The sequence below is a fragment of the Colletotrichum paranaense genome (assembly GCF_030867605.1).
Source record: "Colletotrichum paranaense strain IMI 384185 chromosome Unknown Scaffold_12.1, whole genome shotgun sequence".
NCBI lineage: Eukaryota > Fungi > Ascomycota > Sordariomycetes > Glomerellales > Glomerellaceae > Colletotrichum > Colletotrichum paranaense.
The window spans coordinates 837,485-862,532 of NW_026848970.1; the positions used below are offsets into that span (position 1 = coordinate 837,485).

Genomic DNA, 25,048 nt, shown 5'->3' on the forward strand with positions numbered 1-25,048 from the left:
CCACCCTTTCAATCTTTACATCCTCAACCTCCATGAGTTCATATCCCATCGTCACCGCAACGCTTCCCAAAACATTCCAATCCCAAGCAGCCCAAATCTCACGTTCATCGGAGCCCTCTGAATACGGATCACCCATTTAGCTGCACACATTTGTTTCCAGCCATTTTCTCATGCCGTAACCAATCCGTGCCTTAGTAGGTACTCTGCGCATCGGTCAATCCGATCTTCCTCCCCAGCGCCGTTTGCTGGCGCTGATTCATCCATACAAGCAGGCCATTGACCTTGAGACCCTTGGCCGAGCCTCGACTCTCACGACGTACTCGATACAGTCTCGATTGCGGCGAAGAAGACATGGAAGATGAGGGCTAAGGGTAAGTACTGAGCGGCCATCCATGATGCATGATGCCGCCGCCATAGAGGTCAAGCTCACTTGAAGCAGTCTCCGCGATGTAGACTTACAATACACGGCCACATGACGTTCTCTTTCTCATTCATCAATAGCACGGGTTGAAAAGTTTTATACATCATATTCTACAGCTCAAATATTGGCTAGCCTCTTTTGACGTCCGCTAGCTGGCAATAAAAGATGCTATGTATTGGGCATACAGTCACAACGCCCGCAAATCAACGCTCTTCTCAATCCGGCTGTAGGGCAGATATATCGCCTGCGCGCTCAATGCGCAGGAGTCCTCCGCGACGTCCACGGTCATCGCTATCCCCGCGGTCCGCCCCCGACCCAGAGCCGTGAGGCAACGGGCCTGGGAAGCGCCCGCTTCAGATGCTGCTGAGCGTCACGCGAGGGAAACCCTCTCTAGCGTGTCGGAATGAGCCAAGTAGTACAGCGCCAAACTCCCCTATCGTAGGGTACCAGGCGCATTCAGTCGTCCTCCCCACGCCACATAGCGACTTTTGGACCCAAAAAGCTGCTGCTACTCATTATGCCCCTCTACTCTTCTTCCGAATCCGAAGACTCACTGTCATTGTCGTGAACAGGAGCTTCGTGCGCACGACCGGAGCTACCGGGTCGCTCTTGATCACCCGGTTCCTTGCCGTCGTACATATTGCGAAGCCGCTCGAGCTCGGCAATGCGAGCCTCTTGCTCTTGAGCATTCATGGGCTTGTTCTTCTTCGACTTGGACGGCTTGTTGGCCGACGACTTTGCCGCTGCGTTGTTCACTGGTGATGCTTCACGTGCTGGTCCATTCGAACCCAAGCCCTGCCCAAAGCTCGGCAAAGTCTTTTTGCACAGATCCCACAACTTGTGAAGCGCCTCGTTGGTGAGTTGGTCGATCTCCAATTCGAGTTCGCCACTGCTATTTTCCTACAAAGATGGTTAGCATATATCTAATGAAGGTAATAAATCGGTTTGTCTTACCGATTGGCCAGTATCTTTCTTGATGATGTCGATGGCACGTTCTATATGAGGACTCTCAAGTTCGTTAATAGCGTTCGCGATAGCATCCTTCTCAGCTTGGTTCATGTTTCGTTGCTTGGGTTTCTTGGCCACGCCGCCACCGCTCTTCTTCGAGACGGGAGCCGCGGCTGCCTTTTTCGCGGGGACATTAGCCGCCTTCGACTTAGCAGGCTTTGGCGGCTTGGCCTTGGCGGCGCTCTTGGCAGGCTTTGTGGTGGTGAGCTTGGCCTTCTCGTCTATGAGACGCTGCCGGATAGTGGTGAGCAAAGACTGCTGAAGGTCGATAACAGCGTCACTAGCGATGTCCGCCGTCTTGTAGAGCTCGGTCAACTGCTTCGTCTCCTGCTCGAGACGCTTCTCCAGGAATGCAATCGTGGCAGCCACCGAGGGATCAACTGCAGGGGCTGGCGCCTCTTCCTCTTCCTCGGCTTCGTCTTCACTATCACGACTTGAGCCGTCATCCACTGGCTTGGCGGGGGTGTGCTTATTTATCCACTGCTCCTTCTTTGACCACAGACCCCTGAAGATTTGCTCGAGCTGTTGGCCTTGCTCGTAGACGGGCTGACCAGGTTGATTGAACTTGTAACAGTTCTTAAAGACCTGCTTGACATCTGTTTGGAACTCCTTGATACCAGGATAGTCATAGCTCTTGAGCTTGGCCATAATCGTACCAAAGTCCATCGGCCGCTTGATGATGGTAAAATAGGTGGGGATGGCTAGAGCCACGGGATCGACCGGGGACAGGAATGCGAGGTTGCAGGAGGCGTTCTTTGGATCCATCAGTTCACTGACAACCTCGTAGCAGAATTGAAGCTCGATGGGCAACTTCTTCCGGTTGAAGGTCTTGGAGGAGTAGTCGGGGTCGCGATTCTTGGTGGGCTGGATGGCGCGCTTGGGGCGGTCCAAGTCATTCTGGGTCGAGGCACGGCGAACTTGCGGCACACCACCAGGAGGAACGGCATAGGCTTCGGCCTCCGCCTTTGCCGGCGGGCTCGCGGCAGCAATGCTAGGCTGCCTACGAACAGGAGGCGGAGGGGCTGATGTCCGTGACTCTGAGTATCGGGAGGGCTTCGGCACTGGCTTCGACTTTGCGGGCTCGTCGGAAGGAATCTCGCAAACGCGGGTCCAGGCTAACTTAACCACACTAAGCGCCGCGAATGTGATTTCATTGTTGATGCCGTTGAAAGTGACGGAGTTCTTGTAGATCAATCCAAGATCATCCTTGAACTGACGCAGGCTGCTGTACTTGTTGTCGCGCAGGCCTCGCTCAAGCTCGCCGATATCCATGGGTCTGTTAACCCGCATGAGATAGCTCTCAGCAAGGCTAGGCCACATCCTGACAACCGCGTCCTTGAAGTGAGCGCCGTGTTTGGTTTTCTTTACACCCGCCAACACCTTGCGGAATTCTCTCGTTTGGTGAGATGTAAGGGGTTTGGGGTCGCGTGCGGCATCGATCCATGAAGGGAGGTCTTCGAGAGCCGATTCGCCTTTGGCCAAATCGTCCTGCGCGCCTTGGGGCTTAACCTCGACGGTGGACTCGATGGCTCCATCATTCGAATCGGTCTTCGCGCGCTTGGGAGCGGGCTCAGCATCCGCGTCATCTTCTCTCTCGCGAGAAACCTTGCTAACGGTTGATGGCGCCTCCGCCATGGGCACGTCTTCGTCTGCGGGCTTCGAGGGCTTGTCCTTTTCCTTGTCATTGTCAATGGCCAATTGAGACAAGCTTGCTGGTTGGAGATCTACCTCTTGATCAGCGGCAGTCGTAGGAGCCGCCGGCGACTCGTCCTTTGCTCCGTTGACCTTGTCGTCGCTCTCCTTCATTTCGACGTCCTTGTCTTTGGTTTCTGTCGCAGCCTTCGCAGGCTCAGAAGCCTCCGCCTTTTTCTCAGTTGCCTTCTCCTCTGGCTTTTCGTCGGTCTTCTTCTCCGCCTTTTCGACCTCTGGCGCATCTGCCATATCGACGTCGTTGGGAAGCTCAGCAGGGGGGGGGCTCAAAGACTTGCTAGGTTCCTTGCTTTCCTTTGACTGCTCAGGCTCCGCGGACTTGGGTTTGGCGGAAGATTCGTCGGCCGGTGCAGGTGACTTTTTGGCTGGTTCCTCTTTCTCCGTTTCCTTCTCGTTGGCGGCAGTCACTTTCGCATCGGACGACGACTTCACTTCCTCATCATGCTTCCTGTCGCCATTGGTTTTGGGTGACTTTGCGGACTCGTCTGCCTTCTCGGAGCTCTTCTCAGCAGGGGAGGTGTGACTGTGGAAGGAGAAGCAATCATCAGCAATTGTGCTCTGAGAGAAGCCGTGCGAACGGGCAAATGAAGTCCATCGCTTAATAAATGCAACTACTACTCACCCATTGGTTTCGGGCTTGCTATCGTCCTTTGCTGGTGTGGATTCGGTCGGCTTCTGATCCGGAACGGCGCGTTCTGATTGAGGCGACGCCATGACTGCCATGTGGTGTTTGAGGTAAGGGCAGATTTACTGTGCGCGACGCAACATGAAGGTAGCGACGCGCGCAGATGTCTTTCAGGTTGCGGCGATGGCGGGATGCACAATAAGGAGTCGGTTGGCTAACGTCGGGGATAGCGCCTTGGTGTTGCTGACTCGAGCGGCGGTGTATGCGCAAACCAAATCCTATGACTTTGAAGTCGTCGCGCGTGAAGCAGTAGCAATCGCGTCGATGATTCGAGATACGAGAGGATGTGGCGAGGCAGGGACAGCTGGGAGCAAAGAGCCGGCGCGGTTTTGGTTGTAATTAGAGAAGGTGCGTCGCGATGCTTTTGGATGCACGCGCGAGGCAAGCAGGATCGATAGAGGCGATTGTGGGAGATGGAGGTACCGAAAATATCGCGGAATATCCGAGAAAAGATTCGAGAATGCGCCGACGATGAGTGACGATGCGCAATTGATTATATGGTGGTGTCGCAAGTCGAGGTGATCGTCGGTTGCGGCGACGATGAGATGGGCGAAATGGTTAATCCGGCCGTGTCGCGTCGCGAATGGCAGGTGCGAGGTACTTTTTTGGCGATACGGGAAGGTGGAGGACCTGGGCGGAGGAAATCGCGTGCACGTCAGTGGTTTTTGGCCGAGATGGCGGCGCGTCCTATTTATGAGAAAGAACGAGCTTGGGAAGGGTGGTCCCCGGACAGCCGGTTATCTGGCCTTATCGGAGGAAGGCGCGCACTCGCGACTGGGCGACGGGTCCTGCTTCAGAAGGGGGTGCAGCCTGAAAACAGCGGCAGAAACAAAAAATAAGTAGTGGCGTAGCGTTGGGCAGGAAGCCACGGGCCAGCAACGACGAGACGACGAGAAAGAGGCGGGAAGGAAAGACCGGGGGGGTAGAGGTCAGAGAGGGAAAGAGTGAGTGAGTGAGAGACTCAGAGGGAGAAGGTGGTCAGTGCGTCTGAGTGATCGACGACTGGGGGCGTGGGTGATTGAAGCCAGAAGGGTCAGGCAGGAAAGAGGTCCGAGTGGGAGGAAGCACGGAAGACGGGGAAGACTTGAGAAAAAAAGAGGGAAGAGATCGTGAATTTGCGAGGAAATGGTTGGAAGAGCAAGTTGAAGGAGGACGAGGGTGGACCGGGGGGAGGGGGGCCGCAAGGTGACATAAAATGCATATTTATGCAAGTTGTGGAGGCACTAGCCAATGAGGTGCTTGTTCAGCTCCCGGATCTGGCCTAAACGCGCGAGGCTGGGAAATGTGACTGGGGGCTTGGGATGCCATGTGGACCGTGTCTGCGTGGGACGTGGGAAATATTGAATGTGAAATGCAAGACGGGAAGGCGTCTCTTTCTTTTTGTGTTGACCGATAATTGAGGATACGGCGATCGAAGTACGTATGCGTTGCGAACTCACCTAAAGAAAGTTCGAGGCGCGTTTGTGATGCTTTGTTCTTGCCTTGTATCGATTTGTTTCCTAAAGACACCCATCAGTGGTTAGTATTGGCATCGTAGTACAAGTACAAGTAATGCAAGCTGAGGTGTGGCTGAGCCTGTCGATCATGTAGGAGATGCGTGAGGCTGGTGGACTTTTGATGAGTGAACCAGGCCAAGGGGCGCGACACAGGCAACGCAACAAATGCCAGCCATCGCGACACCTTGGATTCCAAGCAGGAGGGGCCAGGCGGAGCGCGCGACATCAATTCGTAGGCTGTGCAAGAGCAAACATGGTTTCTCATTTCTGAAAGTACAATAATGGTCCATAGGTAATGGTAGATAGAGTGGTGGCAGATGAAGCCAACGCGGTCCGTCCGTTGCATCGGCAGGAAGAAAACGACAGTAGAGGGGATGCAAACACCGGAGGAATAGCTCAACACGTCGTGTACGCGATGCAATCAACTGGTGATACAGAATAGTGCGAGTATAGTCGTAAGGTGAGGGCGTGTTTGGTGGTAGTTGGGAAGCGCAGAAAAAGAATTGACTTTGTTGGATGCGACGGGAAACAAAATCGGTACGTACCGGAATGATCCCCAATCGAATAAGAGAAAGCTCTGAGCCAACACTGTTCGCTCCGAGGTGTCTGTATCTCTCCGAGGTCTCGTGACAGATCAGATGACCAATGTCAGGCTTCTTTGAACTTTTTCCAGGACTTTTCTGCATCAGAAGCGCGAAATTCAGAATTCGGGGCCACTTCTTATTTGTAGGAACCCGCCAAGTCGCGCTGACCCCAGTCAGAGCTCGACAGATTACCCTTGCCAGGGCATACGACAGGGATAGCTGCAGTCTGATGAACCAATCATGCTTTGACAGTGGATCGCGATGAGACAAATATGGCATAGCACAGAGAGACGGGACCAAGCCTTCCTGAGAACCGTGTCAGCCAATCAATAGCCAACGCTCATTGTGGCGCAAAAGCTCTCGCTCGAGGGTAGCTGGACAGCAGCGTCCATGCCCTCAATCACCTTCTTGTTTACTAGTGAGCTTCTCAAGTTCTGATGGTCCGGCCAGACTCTGTTGCTCTCTCTGTTGCTCTAGCTTGAGGCTTTGCACACCTTTGCGAATAGCTTCCTTCAGATTCCGGCTTGCGCACTGTCGCGTCGCCGCTTGCTTGACTCGACATGGAACTTGCGTCGGTTCTACTACGCGGTCGTGTTTAGACAAACAGCGTGCGGCCCAGATCCAGACAAATGATTGAGCCGAGAGGCTATAAACAGACTGCCCTTCACAGTCAACAGTCGTCCATCGCGTCGATCAGTGTTCGTGATTTATGCAGATGCATCTCTTGACCTCAAACTCAACAACGATGAATGGGACAGAGCCTCCACTTACATAAGCGGCTGAGATGGAGGCACGTCACGTCGGCGAAAGGTCTTTCCGAAGCCGAGAATATCGCGACCAGACCCGACATTGATGAGAACAGCCCCACCTCGACTCATTATGTCAGCGAGACCCCCCGCGGGCGGTCATGTACATCCAACCAGAAAAAAAAATTGGTTGGCGGCAGAAAAAAAAAAGTTCAAGCAGGTCTGTCGCTGCTGGAGGAGAGGAACTCGATCACGACTTTTCCCACCTTTGTTTCCACCACCCGATTCCCTCGAGATACCCCCCCAAAAATCTGTTACCATGTCATCAAGGCGGAGATCTTCCGGCAAATTCACGGCACCAGTCGTCAAGTCGACGCCCAAGGCTTCCAAGACCACAATTGACGAGAGCAGAGCCGCCGTCTCCGCGACAGACTCTCTGCAGGCCGCACTCAAGGGCAACGCCAACGAAGCGATTGAAATTTCTTCCGGCGAGGAGAGCGATGAGGATGTTTCAGACGAGGAAATGGAAGGCGCCGAGGTCGAGACCGGCAACGCAAAGGAAGCCGTGAACGGCACCGCTACAGAAGAAACCACCACCATACAAACCAAGGCCGATGCCGAGGCCGGCGCCGCAGAGGAGGAAGAGGAGGCAGGGTCGCCTACCTTTGGCGAGCTGATCCGCGGCACGATCGACGTCCCCGCCATGCTCGCGCAACAAGACGACGCCAGCAGTAAGGCCCTCGTCTCGCAGTCATCAAGAAAGGGCCTCGAGCCCGTGTCGTTATCCTCTCTCAGCACCGTCCTCACCCAGGCGCTCAAGACCGACGACACCGATCTCCTCGAAAACTGCCTGCAGACCAGCCAGCCCGAAGGCATCAAGCAGACGATTGAGCGCCTCGACAGCAGCCTCGCCGGCGTCCTCCTCACTAAGCTCTCCGCCCGCTTCCACAGACGGCCCGGTCGCGCGGGCAGCCTCATGGACTGGGTCAAGTGGACGCTCATCGTACACGGCGGAGCGTTGGCGGTTCAGCCCAAAGCCCTGGAGCGGTTAGTCGCGCTACAAAAGGTCCTCAGCGAGCGCTCGCGCGGTCTGCCGAGCCTGCTCGCCCTCAAGGGCAAGCTGGACATGTTGCATGCGCAGATGGAGCTCAGGAACGGACGGACACGTGGGGGTGACGCCGCGAGACAGCTCGAGGACGCGGATGGCGAGGATGACGACGAGGAAGAGGGCGCCATCTACGTCGAGGGCGAGGAGGATGCCGAGACGGTGTTGAACGGCGCAAGGAATGCGCTCCTGGGAATTGACGACGACGATGACGATGAGGTTCCTGCTGCCAACGGCTTCGTCGGCGACTCGGATGACGAAGATGATGAGGAGGAGGTTGCTGCGGCGGAGGATGAGAGCTCGGGCGAGGAGGTTATTGACGAGGACGAGGTCGATCACGACGATGTTGAAGATTCGGATGAGGACGACGACAGCGATGCGGAGGCGGCACCGCCGACAAAGGTTCAGAAAACTGCTTCTTCGTTCGCCAAGAGAAAATAAGGGGATGAGTCGGCTTCACGAGGGCGTAGAGAATGGTGGGGTAGAAACGGCACATAGACTTGGCTTGGCCGACAATTGACATAATATTGTGCAATAGGGCAGAGATTGCGTCGTCCGGAGTTCTTGGTCAATCAAAATCAATGGGTATTTTGCAAGCAGCATCTCGTGATGGTGAATCTAGTGATGTCTCCTCGACTTGTTAACGGAGAGAGAGCTTTGTAGATGCGAGAGTCAACAGTGCCGTAGAGCGTATAATATTATCCATCCACTAATTTTTTGGAAAGTACAGCCGTCAATTGCTCGGATTATCATAATTGCCAGGATCGCCATCGATTCAGAAGACATTGCGAGTAGAAGCCGTATTCTCGGACTTCTCGCACCGATGAGACCCGGCTCACCGGCTCACCGTGGCTCCACATTCCCGCTTTGGGAAACGGAGCTACGAACCTCCATGGTCCATCTCCACCGACGATCTCCTCTACAACACCATCCCCACCAACCACGCGCAAGAAATGCAACCTCAATCAACCCCAATGCCAATTGAACCAGTGAGAATGAAGCACCATGAAGGGCCATCATATGCTACCCCTTCTTCTACCCGTATGCCCGGTATCGCGGGGGTGGCTGGGGCAGCTCTTTCAAAAAGCACATAAGAAGCAGCTCTGATCCCACTTCAAGAACAATACCAGCTCGTTCTCTTGGCATCTTTCCCCAGATCGCAATCGTGAAGATCACCTCTCTCCAAACCACGACCTCGACAATGCGCCTCCATCTAGCCTGGGCAACAGCCCTCCTCCCAGCCCTTGCGACCGCCGCCTCCCTCCAACACATCACAACCGACTTCGGCCCCAACCCCACAAACGTCTCCTTCTACCTTTACGTCCCGGACACTCTCATCCCCAACGCGCCCCTCCTCGTCTTCCCGCACTGGTGCCACGGCAACGCGACAGACGCCTTCAACTACAAGCCCTGGCGGCCCCTCGCCGACACCCTCGGCTTCGTCACGATATACCCCTCCACGCCCCACACCGCAGACTACTGCTGGGATGTTTCCTCGCCGCAGACGCTCTCGCACGACGCCGGCGGTGATTCTTTGGGAATCGTGAGTATGGTCCGCTGGACTCTGCAGAACTACGACGTCGATCCGGATCGTGTATTCGTCACCGGCGTGAGTTCCGGCGCCATGATGACAAACGTCCTCGTCGGGGCGTACCCGGACGTCTTTGCCGCGGGCTCGGCATTCGCGGGCGTGCCATTTGGGTGTTATGCTGCGGATGGGTTCGCCGTGTGGTCTGACGACTGCGCCAGCGGGCGGATCACGCATACGGGCGAGGAGTGGGCTGCCATTGTGGAGGCTGCGTATCCGGGGTACGCCGGCCCGAGACCGAAGCTGCAGGTTTTGCACGGGGACGTGGATAATGTGCTGAATGTGACGAATTTCTACGAGGAGATCAAGATGTGGACTACGGTGCTGGGGACGGGGGCTACGCCGACGGAGGTTGTGGAGGATGATCCTGTTGCGGGGTGGACGAAGAGTGTGTATGGGACAAAAGGACTGTTTGAGGCATTTTTGGCGCATGGGATTGATCATAATATTCCTGATCAGGCGGATGAGGTTATTAGGTTCTTTGATTTGGATTGTGTTGGGGAGAGTTGCTTCTCGCGCAAGTCGTTGCCTGTGCCGTGTACTTGTGCTAAGAGACGGCGCTCATGAAAGGTTTACTAGCCTACCTTGGATATCTTGAAATGGATGGGCGAGTAATTACCATTCAAGGAGTATTCAGCTTCAAATCTTAATTGGTGCTTGGATACATGCCATGTGTACGCAGTGATGGTTCATGCTAACAATTATCTTAAATAAGTAGAGTTGGCGATTTATGTCTGCCCTCTGCGGCTGCGGCCTTTCTCAAGACGAAATCAGCTCATGTCGGAGTTCACTGGCTAAATATTCATACCGGACGCCCGATACGTAGATAAAGCATTATTAGGTTTGTCTAAGTCGATGCAAAAAGAGAGTTCACCTCACCCCCCCTGGGTGCTGAACTGGGGGCTACATCTCTTGGTGCTCATACTGGGACCTATATGGCTTTCTCACGGCAACTTCAGGAAGGTACGGGCCTGCCCACACCTGCCGTATTCCATGGACTATGTGAATACCTCAAGTATTCCTTGCATTGACTCCTAGGTAGATATTTACCAACAAACACCAGACTGCGTATGCCCAAAACTCTTGACATCATTCCAAGCCGGCGCCTTCTTCGTCTCATTCAACACAACCATAGCACAGTGCTTCGCATGCTCCCACGCATGAACAACCATATCCGCCTTTGTCCCCAAATTCAGCGCCGCAGCAGCCTGCAGCAAAAGATACATGCAGTGCGTCATGTGGTGTCCAACAGTCGTCCAAGCCGGCGTCAAAATCTCAAACTCATCCAGCTCTTCGTCGGAAATCTCAGTCCCCGGTTTGCCGTCGTCGTCCCTGTAGAACTGAAACGTTGGCTCCTCCTCGCCGCCGCTCAGGGCTTCAAGTACGGCTTGTCGGGCGTGTTCGAAATCTTGTGTGCAGGCTGGGGGCATCCATCTGTTGTGCAGCTTGTTGAAGGCACAACCTCGGCGTTTGGCTTCGATAGTCGAGTTTCCGCACCAGAAGTGTCCTTCGGCGACTTCGGCTTCTTTCATCCACTTCAGGACGTTGTCTTCGCCTTCTTCTGGTTGGGGGTAGTCTTGTCGACTTAGTTTCGAAGTTGAGAACGGGAGCCAGGATAGGATTAAGGCTAATAGGAGCAGTGCTGTGGCAGAACGCCATCTCCAAAGGGAGGCTTTGCTTCTTCTCAACTCTTGCGCCCATGCATCTCCTGCATCTCCCTTTTCGTCTGAGTCTTCTAGTGGTATGTATTGCAAGTTTTCAGAGGACCACCATCGGTGTTTCTTGGTCGTGTTTTGGATGCTCTTCAGCCGCCCCTGCCCTTCGGAGGATCTTCCTCGGTGCTCCTCTCCACGTAAAGTTGATTCATCCATCATCACACGGCTCGACGAGATTATTTGTTCTGTTGGGTGGGTTCCGCTTTAGATGCCTCACATACGACAACTGTGTGGTCTAAAAAAAAAAAAGACTTATTTCGTCTTTTCTCTGGGGAAAGCTCTCAGTTATCACAATTCTCTAAGTTGAGGTCGTCTGAAAGTTGACAATCTCTAGATAGGATAAGTATCTTAATACCTAGGTGGTCTACTATCACGCTGAACTATTATTGTTCGTTCAATTAACTCTCGGTCCGAAGACTCTTAGTGGCCAATTCGGACCGCAATTCTCCACTCAGGCTAAGTTGGTACCCTAGAGTTGAGATAGTCTTATGCACGATTCAGGGATCAGGAGCGTCAGCGACAGTAAGTCGTTAACTCCGGGATGATGCAATTCTCCTGTATCTCTTATCAATAACTTCTCTCAACTATCGCACTCTCTTGCTTTTCGTTCATTATAGGGCCGTCTTCCCCCCGTCAACACCATGCCACCCCTCACGTTGTTCGATCTAATTCCTTATTGTTCAAGGTCTCGCGCCGACGACTGCGCAAGCGATTGAGCAAGACACTTCACAGGCATTATCGCCAGCCATGCTCGACAACACGACTACAGTATCCCGCCGATGGAGTCGATCGACAAGGGGATGCATTACCTGCGCACGATCCAAGGTCAAGTGCTCAGAGGACCGGCCTTCATGCCAGCGATGCAGTCGCCTGCAGCGTCACTGCCAGTGGCGTGGAGATCATGTTCCCCTCCGAGAGCGAAGGCGCGGGTTTGGCCCTGCCAAATCTCGCCCTCAGTACATGCCTCCTCCAGTCTTGCCCTCGAAGGAAATCTCCAAAGACACTGTCCAGCAAAGGGCCGAAAGCGACAAAAGTCCCCTTGATTGGGGAGGGAGTCCCTCAACGACGTCGGTGAACGAAAACGAGTCGACAACTACGACTGATCCGGTTCTAAATCATGCAGCGCACTATGACGAAGGCATGGCCATGGATGTTATGTTTAATCAGAACATAGCGGCATCACCTCAAGCACTGCTGAGCACTGGACACATACCATCCCGGTGCTCGATTCTCTTTGGGCCCTTGGAGCAGGACGCTCTCTATTTCTTCGAGAACGTCTTCTCAAAGTGTAGCCCCAAGACCTTCTTATGGTCCAAGTTGGCCATCCTGCTTCATCATGCCTACGACGACGCCACGGTCATGCATTTGCTGCTGGCGTCATGCCTTGGCACCGTTGCCCGGAACCACCCGAACCGTTCAGTGTTGACCACGGCCAAGTCTCATTTCACAATGGGAACCAACAGCTTTGTCGACGGAATGCAACAGCCGATATGTAATCATACAAAGACTTTGATGGCCTTTTGGCTGTTGCAACTCACGTACCGTGCGATCTGGGATGATAAATGTCGTCGGGCTATGAAGAAGCTCAGCTCTGCAGTAGCAGACTACGTCCGCAAGCATCGTCTTCTGAACCTCTTCGATGCCGAGGAGTCCCCACTCCGGGATCTCTCCAGCAGCACATCTCCTGAAGAGAAATCCGCTGTTGATTCGGTCTCTTCTCCTCTGGCTCTGCCTGCGAACAGGAGTCTTGTCGCGAGTCTCCTGCTCTTCATAGCGTATGAGGACCTGGACTCTGAATCTTGCGGCATTGGAGGCAAAGTTTCTCGCCTGGTACTCTCCGGCGATGATGCATCGCGCTCCTTGTTTGCCTGTTCCCGGAATGTCCACGCTGATTACTTCGGGTCGTTGTATCCTTGTGAAGAGTTGATGGATGATGTAGCGCGATCGAGGCCCCTGGAGCTTCACTTTTTGGCGAACATTTGTCTCGATCAATTGCATCGGGTCCAAGCATCCGGTATTGACGAAGACCAGCTGAATGACATAGTGACCACGCTACATCGTCTACGAGAGGTAAGAATATAGTCTTTCCTATATCACTTTACATCTTGCAGATCCCACGTTGGACTGGCCAATAATAGCGGCTGACTTCCGAGGGGCTGAACAGGACTATTCGGCCATATTCCTCTTGGCAGACGCCCCTAATCCAGCCGATACAAAGTTGATCACAGCATCATATAGCATTGTATCCCATTTCCATGCTGTCCTTGTCTGTGTTCTAGTTACCATGGCTTCTGCTTCACCATCTGAACAGATCCAACGAGATCTTGCCGTCGCCAAGGACGGTCTAATCCGCGTGATTTTCCGAATGATTACCCAGAGGCCAGATAGACCGTTCATGTGGCGGAACCAATGGGCAGTGTTCGTTATGGCGAGAGAAATAAACGACGCGATTCATCGGGATTCGTTGCTACAGAAGCTTGGTAATAGCAGCTATGCTATGTTACTCAAGGAAGGCAGAGAGCGGAATCTCGGTTTGCTGGCCTAGCTATCAAACAACTATGGCTCAAACTCCGTTGCCACAAGAGCAAAGTTTCTTAACAGGTGTGCTCATCTGAGAGGAGTCTTTCGTGATAAGAGGCATCTCCTCCTCAAAAGAAATCTTCAACCTCCTCTCCGATACAGTTTCTTCGAACTCACGCTGAACTTTGGATGCCACCTCATCGTCGGTCAAGACAGCCCATGCGGACCTCGCCAGAGCCTTGGCAATAATAAGACTTCGTTCGTGTGCCGATTCGGCTCCGGCAGCTTCCGTGAAGCCGGCAGTGTGGTTACTCTGCCCTTCCTTGGCCTCAATCCCGTAGATAGGATGGATGACAGGCACAACACAGCCAACGTTCCCTTGGTCGGTAGCCCCAGAGATGACCTCCTTGGTGTCCACGTCGCACCACATGGGAATGCCCAAGTCTGCCGCAGCGTCCGCAAACACCAGAGAAAGCTGCTTGTTCGGGCGCAAGGGCGCGTAAAAGACATCGTACTCGACCTTCATCTCGCAGCCCGTGGCGATGGCGCCAGCGCGGTAATTCGCAATGACGCGGTCTCGCAGCTCCTTGGTCTTCTCAATGGTTGGCGCGCGCACGGTATAGTCAACGGCAGCAAAGTCGGGAATGATGTTGCTCTTGACGCCGGCGTCAGTGAAGATGCCATGGACGGTGGAATCCTTCGTCATCTGCTGCCTCATCATGCTGACGCCGTTGTAGCCGAGGACAGCAGCATCGAGAGCATTCACGCCCTCCCAAGGCGAGGCGGCGGCGTGCGCAGCCTTGCCCTTGAACTTGATTCTGAAGGCGGTGGCAGAGACATGATTGACAAATACGTCACCGTGTCGCCCTTCGTTACCGTAGGTGAACATTGGGGCCGGGTGAGCCATAACGCAGGCTGCGACGCCGTCGTATGCTCCTTTGCCTACGAGCATGCCCTTGCCGCAACCGCCTTCTTCGGCCGGAGTGCCTAGAAGTCTAACGCGTCCAGGCTTGCCGGACGCCTTCAGGGCGGCAACTGTGGCAATGAAGCCAGCTAGGGATGCGGTGGCGATGAGGTTGTGACCGCAGGCGTGGCCGATTTCAGGGAGCGCGTCGTACTCGGCGTTGAAGACGACGAGACGGCCGCCTTCTCCGTAGTCTGCCTCCAGAGATGTAGGAATTCCGTATGCGTGAGGGGTGACTTTGAAACCAAGCTTCTTGAGTACTTCGACGAGAGCATCGTGCGCGTGAAACTCTTGATAGTTGAGTTCCGGATGATGGAATATCTAGAACGTCGAAGCCTGGATCAGCTTGGACAAGTTTGTGCTGACGTCCCTTTGCGGGACACAAACGGCGGTGCTTGGGACTACTCACGTCTAAGTCGACCTCTCTCAGCAAGGTTTTGGCATCGCTGATGGATTTATCCATTGCACCAGCGATCTCCGGGGCAATGGTGGCCATGTTGGGAACGAATTGAGATGTTAAAGGGAGGATACGAATGTTCATATTGGCTTGGTAGACCTGAGATGAGACAATCCTTTCTTCCGTTTGATGAACAGGACGAACCTCGTAACTTGGACATGCGGAAGGGAGGCCAGCTTTTATGGAAATTCAGGTCTGCCCAGCACAGAACTGATTTGTGCCTTGCTGACCTTGATTCCTTCTCATAAGGACGCTGGAGCATGATTGCGACATGTTGCGCTCAGATGGTCGTGATATTGGAACCCGGACGCCGATGAGATGTCGTCGATGACTGGTCAGAATTGCCGACGAAGATAATCGTTGACTCCACATCGCTCCTCGGGGGAGCTGATTGTGATACCTATGACAGCCCAGTAGCATCCCTTCGTCCCCAGAAACCCCGAAGATTGGTGCCTGCCCGGCTCTGAGCGAATATTTTGATAAAAGAATCTTCTATTTTCCGTCATCAAAGGGCGATGCAACGGCAAGAAGCAAGGGACATACTGTAAGTCTTTACACGCAGAGGGCTCGGGCGCGCCCGACGACAGTGCATAGGATCTTACATACTATGTTTTAACCACAAGGCACGGCTTCTCTCGACCTAGGTTTACTTGATTGATTTGTTTTGATGTAGAAATCGAGGCTTTGTTTCATAGATAGAAGAGAATCTCAAAAACACCCATGCCCTGCCCATCAAAGTCATGACTGCTGTTGGGATCTGCCAGCTTTGCCAGGGAACGGTGGAAGCGGTTTCATCAGGCGTCGAGCACGCTCACTGCCATCATCATCGGCTGCGGTATACTGTGGCTTTGGAAAATAGCCTCGACCATAGGCATAGCCCCCATTCCTGATGTCTCTCTGCTGGTCCTCGAGAGCCACGACGTTGCTGACATAATCGTTGTACCTATGCAAAATGGCTTCCTCTCTAGCCCTGGCTCTTTGCCTGCTCCAGACGACAAGTATGAGAAAGACGAACACTATGGCAATTAGAGAGATGCCTGCAATTGGGCCTGGACGTATGTGGGTCTTGTAATCGTCGCCAATTTCTCGTTTGGTATGGTACCTCGAGGTGATTGAGGTTATATGAGCTATTCGAATTTCGAATGTCTTGAAGATGCTGAGAGCGGCTAGTGAGTTTCCGCTTTTCGAAATGGGAGGCATTAGAATTGTAAAGTAATCTGATGATCTTCGCGCGGCGCGATGTTTCGGAGATATTTCAGACCTATCTGGTCTCGTCAAATCCGCTGTAAGCTCTTGTAGGTTTAATGGCAGCCGCAGAATGTGTAATCAGCGATAGTAGAAAGATGGCGGATCTACGTTTTCAAGTACAAACAAGCGCACTTACAGTCTAGTTCGTCTTATTGCCATTAATATAATAACGGAAAAGCCTTCCAAGGCTGACTGTCTAACACTGGCAGACTCAGGTGAAGCTCTCTTCAACGAATTGATTGCCTCAAATCGGGCGAAACGCTCTGCCCCAGAAGGCTGAACCAAGTCAGGCAGTGGCAAAATGTGGCCAGACGATATTGATGTTTGTTCACATTCCTCACCACTCTGATTCGTTGGGACATGCTTTGCTGTTAGGATCAGCGACCCTGTCGCCAAGCAGCAGTGCGTGCTGATGGGTCACAGCCCCTACCTCACTTACACCGCCGCAGCCACTGATTCTGCCTATTTGCTTGGCTGACTACTGGCTTTGCCCGGCAATAGTGTATTGCACATTTCGGAAATTTTTGGAATGCCGAGAAGCTTCTTGGCCCAGGATAGACATGTGTTGAGGGACCTGATAAGATTAAATGCAGTCAAGTACATCATAGTAAAATGATTGATGGCGGCCAATTGAGATGTAGCCGGTTTCTTGAGTTGTTGCAACAGGCAGGTATTACCGTCATAGCTTGACTACCTTGAACTATATACGACCTCAGTTGGTTGTGAAGTTCAGACCTCGCAACCAAGAAAACTACAGTCACTTAAGCCTTTCCTCCTCCTTGAGCACGTGAACCAAAACGCGAGGGCCCTTTGGAATTATAAGGGGCCCGGTAATTCCCAAGACCCTCGTCCTAGCACTGCCATATCCCTCCTTGAACCTCGACACCCACGTATCCGTCGTACTGAAGAACGCGCCGTGCGTCCTCTCACTCTGGTCCCAGTATAACCTCCTGAACCAAAGGTGCAGATTCGGGTAATCGTTCCGGATCGTGCCCAAATTACACATAAAAATCGGGACATATGCAACGTCAAACCGGGCAATCGTTGGAAACAGGCGGACATCAGCCTCAGTAATGTGATCGCCGGTCAGGAAAGGCCGGTCCTCGAGAATATCCTCTAGACGATCTAGAGATTTGAACAAGGCGTCGACGTTCTCCTCGTAAGCGGACTGCGTGAACGCAAACCCGCTTTTGTAAACACCGTTGTTGACCGTGTGATACACCCACTCATTGATCTCATCAATTTCCTTACGCTTCTCCTTAGGGTACAGGCCGCCGCCGGGTCGACTCTCCTCGCGATCCACCTCGGGAAGGAGGTGATCGAACTCGGTGTAGAGCATACGGATAATCTCGCTAGACTCGTTGCTGACGAGAGTATGCAACTTCTTATCCCAGAGGACAGGGACCGTGACACGGCCATCGTAGCCGGGACTTGCTTTGAGGTAGAGCTCCTTGATCGTCATGAAGCCGTAGACGGGGTCGCGCGGAAGAACGCCGAATTTCGCTGCCTCGGGGCTATCTGTGAAGTGCCAACCTTCTTTGCCCATGCCCATATCTGCGACGTAGAGGTCTACGACGTCCTCGAGGCGTTTGAGGGCCCGAACGATCATGACGCGGTGGCACTGCGTTTTGTTAGCGGGGCATTCGCTTTGATGTACATGAGGGCTTACCCAAGGACACCCGGGGCTGACGTAGAGAGCATAGCGACCCTTCTCAGCTGCAAATTTGGCGTTGGCATCATTCGCGATGAAGTTGCGGAACTGGGCCTCAGTGCGCTCGAAACCTCCGCCTTTTCCGGGCTGGTACCGGATGGGGTCTTTCTGTAATGAAGGGGTTAACATGCATGCTTTTGGTATTCATAGGTGTATGCAACCGCACCTCTTCACTCATATTAGTCGTGTGTTGAGGTAATAGCTTTGTACTTTTATGAACGAAAGCAGGTCGGACCTATGCAAGTCGGTAAGTGTGCGATACCAGATCTCATATACTTTTGATGGATTGATACGACTTGGAGCCGGTGGGATTTTAACTGCGGTGATATTATGTGGCGTGATGAGGGGCCTGCTATTAGCGAATGGATTGCTTTATTAGGAAGCATATCAAGGGAGCAGATGTGCTTCCACAAAGTAGGTGAACGTGACGTAAAAATAGACTTCTCCAGCTTCCCAGAGCGGGGAAGCTGCATCAATCCCGCGCGGTTCGGAACTCCGAGCGCTCGTGGCGCGCGGGCAGCCAGCAGGTGTAGTTTGGGATGAAGGCCATTTGTCAGCTTTGCGCTCACGAGTCCAAGTTTGTAAGCTCGTTGTATACCAATTTCTCCTCCATAGCGCCTATACCAAGTAGATTCTAGGACCTCGCCATTTTTCATCTGGGCTTACTGTACGCTGATTTGGTGGCATCGGTAGAGGTGTTAACATTTCGAGGCGTTCGAAGAGAATTACCCTCAAGTTGGTATAGTGAACTAGAAGAGATGCATTGAACTAGACATTACACGTAGAGGTCGATGACTGATATGCACCATGAGTAGTAGTCAGCTTGATGGGATAAGTTCTGATACTCTCTCTCTCTCTCTCTCTCACACACACACACACACACACGCGCGCGAGAACGTAGCTATCAAGTGCTAGATGGCGTCAGCGTATACATCTCCAGTCTTTCTCTATCCCAGCTCCTTCTAAGATCTATACAGAAGACGGAGAGGGAAGAAATGGTTAAGCCATAAGGGAGCAATGCTCAAAGCAACTTTTCCTCCTCATTTAGCCCAGCTTTCCAAGCCTTGTAATCAAACCCAAGCTCCTCCAACGTCGTAATCTCATGCCTTCGCTCTCCTAATTTCCTTGAAGCAATCTTGATCAAAGGGAACCGCTCCCTCGTCCACCGCTTCTCATCATCCCAGTACGGCGGTATCTTTCCCACACCATCATTCTCCAGACCCTCTCTCTTCTCCGCCTCCAGGCTCCGCGCGTGGAACATATTGATGTACTCCAGATCCTTGGGAAACGCCAAGTTATGCAGCATCTTACTCTCGCCCTTGTCCTTGAGGATCCGCGCCTCCCACTCTCTCATCTCGCCGCGACTCGGCAGACGCAGACGATCCGCCCATGCGCGTGCAACGTACGCAGCCTGGCCCTCCGACACGGGGAACGGCACGATGCGCTGCGGGATACCCGCGAACGCAAGCGTCGGGTCGTCAATGTAGAGGAGATGCTCGTACAGATTCCGCGCGTAGGCGCCATCCGTTACGACAGGAGGGGAGAGGTCGCGGAGGAAAGGGAAGCTGTAGAAGTAACCCGTGCAAAAGACGACGCCGTCAATTTCGGATTCGGTCTCGCCGTTAGCGAAGCGGACTTGTCTGTTTTCGGAGATGAATTCGAGAATCTCGGGGACGGGTTTAGCCCAGGATGAGCGGTCTTCTGCGGGGGTGTTGGGGACGGTCTTCTCGGAGACGATGATGGGGAGAGCGCAGACTGTTGAGATTTGGGCGCTTAGGTCGATGCCTGAAGCTGAGTTGCCGACGATGATGACTTTCTGTAATGAGTGTGAGTGACTTTGGTCAGGTTAAGGGGTTGCGGGCATGGTTCATCTCACTTCTCCCTTATACTGCTCGGCATTCCTGTAGAATTTGGAGTGGGAAATTGAGCCTGGGTGTGCTTTGTCAAACTCGGCAAGGCCAGGGATGTCTGGGATGAAGGGATCATTGTAGTGTCCGCTCGCGACGAAGACAGCGTCAAATTGCGCCTTGTTGGTCTCATTTGTCTTGAGGTTCAGACTTTCAATTTCCCAATAAACTTCACTGCCACTCGAAGACTTTCTGACGGAGAGGATCTGCGTCGACAGAGAGATGATGGGCTTCAGCTCCTCGGCATAGTCTTCCAGATACTTCTTCACTGTTTGGTGAGGAGGGAAAAGCGAGGCATCTGAGGGGAACTTTTTATCCGAGTAGTTCATGAGTGTGTGGGGGATATTCGTCTCCAAGTAATCATACACTGGAGAGACGAATTGCTTGGCATCGTGTCCCTCAACGGCAATGGCCGTGTCCGGGTTCTTGGTCGGTTGTGTCCTGGGGATGCTGAAGTCACCGTCAATGACGTTCAAGGGGCTGTATGTCCAGACGCCGCCGACGGTATCCCTCTGTTCGAATATCTGGACTTTGGAGAACTTCTTCTCTGCTAGCAAGTACCTATTGGAGTGCGAATAAAGTAAGTATGTATAAGGCGTGGGACTCGTCGCCTGGGGCCGGATCGGCGGGCTTACTTTGCGGCGGACAGGCCGCACGGCCCGGCGCCGATAACGGCGACCCGGTCGATGTTGAGTTTGTCTTCAAGGTACATGGGCGACATGATGGCAGCGGAGTCCGGCCGGGTCTGGATGCGACGAGGGGTTGTAGAGAAGCGAGGAAGCGACGGTAGGGAGGGGTATCTGTGTAGCACCACTGATGAGACTGTCGGACGATAACGATGAAAAGAAGACTCGGCTTTATGGAAAGAGTGACAGGCAACTCTGAGCGATGTGTGCTTGATGCTCCGCATGAGCATCACGCGATTCACACTCTTGGACTTTAAGATTCCTGACGAGAGTATCCGTACAGGACTACAGACGAACCTTGGTTCGGCGATATGCTTCTGCTGGTCGGACGAACGGCCCACTGCCAGCGCGAGTCGGCCTTGGCCCGACCACGCCAGCGCCAGCGCGAGCGCCATTTGTGCGTGTCTGGGACATGTTGGGCGGGTGGGGGGGAGACTATAAGCGCTTGGAAGAGTCTGACAGTTTGGCATGAACATTTCTTTCCCATGCAAGTCATCGCAAAGTAGTTACTGTACGCATCTGACTAACGTTTCTCCAGTTTCTCGACTCCGTCACACTGTCTTTGCTTCCAAGTTGTTGATGCTTTAGTAGAAGTTCTCAGTTGCCGACTATCAAAATGTAGCAGCACACCCCAACTGCTGGCGGGCCCCTTATCTCCCACTCTCTCTTCCTCGGTTCCTCCCCCTCAACACAAAAACAAAATTATCAGGAAATATTAACTCCGAATGACGGATCCCCGACAGCGGGTCCAAATTGGGCCGACTAAACCAGAAGAATCGCTCTAAGCAGACTCCTCATTCGTCGCCCCTGAACAGACCGCGGTAATGGCGTGCTGAACGCCCGCTTGAGTCGTGCTCTTTCACCATCGGCAACTGTCTGGTACTGTGGTACTTTTGTGCCGTACTCCTGGTGTTTCTATCCGTCTTGCCAGCCGCTTCATGGTTCCCAGTACCAGACTTAGTGACTGGATGGCTATCGGATCTGCGCGGAGAGCGACCTGGGCAGAACAAGAGATAGTGCGTACACGTACCTAGGTACGGGTAGTGTGTAGTAAGGCAGGACAGCCTCGTTGCAACGCTGGGGAGGGGAGAGAAGAGAATTTTTACTCTTCTTCTCTTTGCAAGAAAATCAAATACCACTCGACAAACGATTGCCATCAAACTACGCGACCCGTAGCCATGGAACCGCACAGCCGCTGAAGAACTCTCTCTGCCTCTGCCCTGCAGATGACGATCCATTGAGCAAGTGAAGCAAGGTAACAACAAGCGGAGAGGTTCCCGACTCAGTTCCAGTCTCGCTTCTGTTCGAAAAAGGATCCCCCATCCCACACTCCCACTCCCGGCCGACCAACCGGTTGTGTATGCGACGTGTCCAGCGAAGAAACGTCCCCCAAAAGTCCAGTCTCCGACAGCCCCGACACGAAACGGGCGCTCTCACGTCGGCGTCTCGCCGTCGCCCAGTCCCCCCTATCCCATTTGGCATTGTCGCACCGTCGCAATGTCGCCCGAACACATCAGATCAAATATTCATCGCTTTCGCGTCCGACAGACTTCCCCATCCTCGCCAGCCCTGCGCCGCTCGGCTTCTCCTCCCGCCATACGCCCTCCACTGCCGCCCCAGACACCGTCCCCAGCAGTCCACCCGGGCCCTCCGGATGCCGTCCCCGATGTCTCATCGTCAGCGGTAGCAGCAGCAGCCGTCGCGGCGTCAGTCTCTGGCTCGGCCCCAGCGCCGCCGTCAGGTCCAATCTCACCTGCGCTGACAGGTCAAAGTCCTTCCGCAGGTGCGGCTGCTGCCAACATCTCCACCTCCGGAGCAGCATCGGCATCAGCAGTAGTAGCAGCAGCAGGAGCGGTGCCATCATCCATCTCGGCATCATCGCCAAAGGTCACCCGTGATATCCCCGCCTGTGATCGCTGCCGCAGCTTCAAGAAGAAGTGCAGTCGCACGTTTCCCATCTGCACCCTATGTGCCAACGCGGGACACAAGTGTTCTTTCTCCACTCCCGCCGCTTCTACAGCTGCCCAGACGCACCATCTGCGCGCTCGGATAGAATGGCTCTCGCGCTTCATCAACGAGAACTTGCCCGTCGCCGGCGCCCCTGGCGTAGAGAGCCTTGACACGGGCACAGATATTGCCTCCGTGTTGGGATCCTCGCCGGCGGCTACTACGATCACGGCCGTGGGTCAGGCGATGGACATTCTTCCGGCCACGCCAGCGGCGAATGGAGCTACTCCCGGGTCTATTATCAGTGCAGAGAGTAACCGCGCGGAACCGCGGGACACATTTGCCGTACATCAGCAACCGCTTGGCACATCGGGCCCGATCCTCTTTGATCAAAGAAGTCTTGCGGTCAACGTAGACACGGAATCATCGTCGTCAAGGGGCCATGATCACATGCGAGCTCTGCTCCAGCCAGCGCCAGAGCCCGGAAGGATCCTTGGCATCGAGAGCCTTCGCGATGGAGAAGGCTTCACATCCTCGAGCCTGCCTCGCGACGCTATTGCGAGGAGATTCGTTGACGCCTACTTCCGGAACGTCAACCGGGCTTACCCATTCGTCAATAGGACTAAAGTCTTGCGAGACCTCGAGTCACTAGGCGAAACTTCTAAGCGACGTAGAGATGCCGACTCTACGCTGCTCTATCTTATCATGGCGATTGGATGCACAACCTTGCAGCGCGCCGGCCAAATACCCAACGACACGGCCTCCAAGTTCGACGTAGCCTACGCCGACATCATTCAGGAGTGTCTCGTGAGAGAAGACCTCGAGTCGATCCAGATCCTCGTCTTGGTGGCACTGTATTCACTCTTCGACCCAAAGGGCATCTCAACGTGGTCTATAGCAGGCATCGTTTCCCGCCAAGCCATGCTCCTCGGATTGAGTAGGAGATCCTCCGAAGACAAGAATCTCTCCGCCATGGACATTGAGCTACGCCATCGCTTATTCTGGAGTATCTACGTCTTGGACCGGATGATGGCCATCTCTCTAGGTCTCCCCGTAGCCCTCATCGACGAGAACGTCGACGTCCCGCTGCCAGGCCTTACAATCGAAGAGTTTGCTTCCCCAGACCGTCAACACTTCGCTTCCATCCTCCAAACAAATCGCCACGTCATCCAGCTCAGGCAGCTTGAAGACCGCATCCTCAAGCAGATCCACACTCGCAAACAACACGAGGTCGCCGCACTCTCGCAAGCAGACAGGCGCGCCATAGTGCAGAACATCCGCTCCGAGATTGAGAACTGGTACAGCAACGGGTGCCTCGTCTCCCCACTGGAACCAGACAACGTCCCCATCCACAACTCAGTCACCTGGCTCAGCGCGCGGTACTACCACCTTCTCCTCCTCCTCCACTACCCCTGCCACTTCAACTCGTGCGGCACCATCGTCTCCGCCGTCGAGCTGCTGCGCTTCGCCCAGAAACATCTCCAGTCAACCTCGGTTCTCCTCCAGCAGCGCCAGCTCCCCTTGAACCGGGTCACACTGTGCCGCCTCTTCCCCGTCGGTCTGGTCTTGATCCACAGCTTCATCGCCTGCGCCGCAGAATGCACATCCTTCTCCGCCCGCGACGAGGTCGCCGTCATCGTCAGCATCCTCGAGGCCTTCCCCGAGGGTTGGAACCAGGCGCGTCAAGCCGCCCAGGTATTTCGGCAGTTCATGGGTCTCATCTCAGGGGTGCCCAATAACGGCTACACGACTCTACACTTTCCCGGGAACAACAATGTTTACGGCGGCGGCAGCGGCAGCGGCCAGTTCTCGTCTAGAGAATCGTACCAGGCAATGGTGCGGCCACTCATCACGCGGCTCGTCGCGTTGATGCAGGAGGTCCTCGGCCGGTCGACGTGTTATGCCTTTCACGAGTTCCCGGACGATTGTGGCGGGCAGGCTTCAGCGCCGGCGGGGTTTAGGGGCCAGACTGCGTTTTCGCCCACGGGGCCTACGCGCCATTCGGCGGCGGTAGGGAATGATGAATCGGCTATGGACTATGGCTGGGGGTCATTGGAATTGGGATTTCTCTGATACGATCCTGTCTTGTAGCCGGCTGCTTGTGTTACTTTTATTAGTACCTAGATACCTTAATGTGTTAGAGCGACGAATAAAGTTCGATTTCATTGGCATCTTTGATCCCGAAGTCACGTTCGGCTATTCTGGCATGGTCCTACGGCTTCCAAATTGGATGTTGCCTGGGCTTCTTTGGGTCACTCCCCATGATAAGAACGGCTTCTTGTTCCGCATCCTGAACCGTGGAGTATCCACCGCTAGGCAAGGGGGGTCTTGCGCGGGCAGTACATAGAACGGAGCAGCCCGTCAAGTCCCCGGAGCTTGTACGCGCTGGTTGGTAGTAGGGAGAAACCCATGAACGCTCTTAGCGAGGGGGCCAGGGAGTAAGTCTCCTAAGGAGTATCAAAATGCCGTTACAGTCATTCTTGATCCAACCTAAGAATTGAGGGCGTGGAAAACAGCCTGTAATCCCTCAAAATCACTTCGAAAATGTAC

The 25,048-nt window shown here is 53.9% G+C and overlaps 9 protein-coding genes across 9 annotated transcripts; 4 read left to right on the forward strand and 5 right to left on the reverse strand.

Moving 5' to 3' along the window:
* Positions 1-946: 946 nt before the first annotated feature.
* Positions 947-3,862, reverse strand: CPAR01_13193 (uncharacterized protein; the record flags this gene model as incomplete). Its single annotated transcript, XM_060497447.1, has 3 exons — positions 947-1,321; positions 1,376-3,662; positions 3,762-3,862. 3 exons carry the CDS (start codon positions 3,860-3,862, stop codon positions 947-949), a joined length of 2,763 nt encoding a protein of 920 aa, XP_060343840.1.
* Positions 3,863-6,969: 3,107 nt separating this feature from the next.
* Positions 6,970-8,196, forward strand: CPAR01_13194 (uncharacterized protein; the record flags this gene model as incomplete). The annotated part of the gene is made up of 1 exon (XM_060497448.1): positions 6,970-8,196. One exon carries the CDS (start codon positions 6,970-6,972, stop codon positions 8,194-8,196), a length of 1,227 nt encoding a protein of 408 aa, XP_060343841.1.
* Positions 8,197-8,956: 760 nt separating this feature from the next.
* CPAR01_13195 (feruloyl esterase B) lies at positions 8,957-9,910 on the forward strand (the record flags this gene model as incomplete). Its single annotated transcript, XM_060497449.1, has 1 exon — positions 8,957-9,910. One exon carries the CDS (start codon positions 8,957-8,959, stop codon positions 9,908-9,910), a length of 954 nt encoding a protein of 317 aa, XP_060343842.1.
* Positions 9,911-10,389: 479 nt separating this feature from the next.
* On the reverse strand, positions 10,390-11,214 carry CPAR01_13196 (uncharacterized protein; the record flags this gene model as incomplete). The annotated part of the gene is made up of 1 exon (XM_060497450.1): positions 10,390-11,214. The coding sequence occupies one exon, from the start codon at positions 11,212-11,214 to the stop codon at positions 10,390-10,392; it is 825 nt and encodes a 274-aa protein (XP_060343843.1).
* Positions 11,215-11,805: 591 nt separating this feature from the next.
* CPAR01_13197 (uncharacterized protein) lies at positions 11,806-13,603 on the forward strand (the record flags this gene model as incomplete). Its single annotated transcript, XM_060497451.1, has 3 exons — positions 11,806-12,959; positions 13,103-13,128; positions 13,170-13,603. The coding sequence occupies 3 exons, from the start codon at positions 11,806-11,808 to the stop codon at positions 13,601-13,603; spliced, it is 1,614 nt and encodes a 537-aa protein (XP_060343844.1).
* An 18-nt stretch (positions 13,604-13,621) lies between these two features.
* On the reverse strand, positions 13,622-15,083 carry CPAR01_13198 (amidohydrolase; the record flags this gene model as incomplete). The annotated part of the gene is made up of 2 exons (XM_060497452.1): positions 13,622-14,863; positions 14,952-15,083. 2 exons carry the CDS (start codon positions 15,081-15,083, stop codon positions 13,622-13,624), a joined length of 1,374 nt encoding a protein of 457 aa, XP_060343845.1.
* Positions 15,084-17,004: 1,921 nt separating this feature from the next.
* Positions 17,005-18,136, reverse strand: CPAR01_13199 (glutathione S-transferase; the record flags this gene model as incomplete). The annotated part of the gene is made up of 3 exons (XM_060497453.1): positions 17,005-17,868; positions 17,917-18,066; positions 18,125-18,136. 3 exons carry the CDS (start codon positions 18,134-18,136, stop codon positions 17,005-17,007), a joined length of 1,026 nt encoding a protein of 341 aa, XP_060343846.1.
* Positions 18,137-18,979: 843 nt separating this feature from the next.
* CPAR01_13200 (thiol-specific monooxygenase) lies at positions 18,980-20,586 on the reverse strand (the record flags this gene model as incomplete). The annotated part of the gene is made up of 3 exons (XM_060497454.1): positions 18,980-19,774; positions 19,835-20,426; positions 20,501-20,586. The coding sequence occupies 3 exons, from the start codon at positions 20,584-20,586 to the stop codon at positions 18,980-18,982; spliced, it is 1,473 nt and encodes a 490-aa protein (XP_060343847.1).
* A 1,462-nt stretch (positions 20,587-22,048) lies between these two features.
* Positions 22,049-24,571, forward strand: CPAR01_13201 (fungal specific transcription factor domain-containing protein; the record flags this gene model as incomplete). The annotated part of the gene is made up of 1 exon (XM_060497455.1): positions 22,049-24,571. One exon carries the CDS (start codon positions 22,049-22,051, stop codon positions 24,569-24,571), a length of 2,523 nt encoding a protein of 840 aa, XP_060343848.1.
* Between the last annotated feature and the right edge of the window lie 477 nt (positions 24,572-25,048).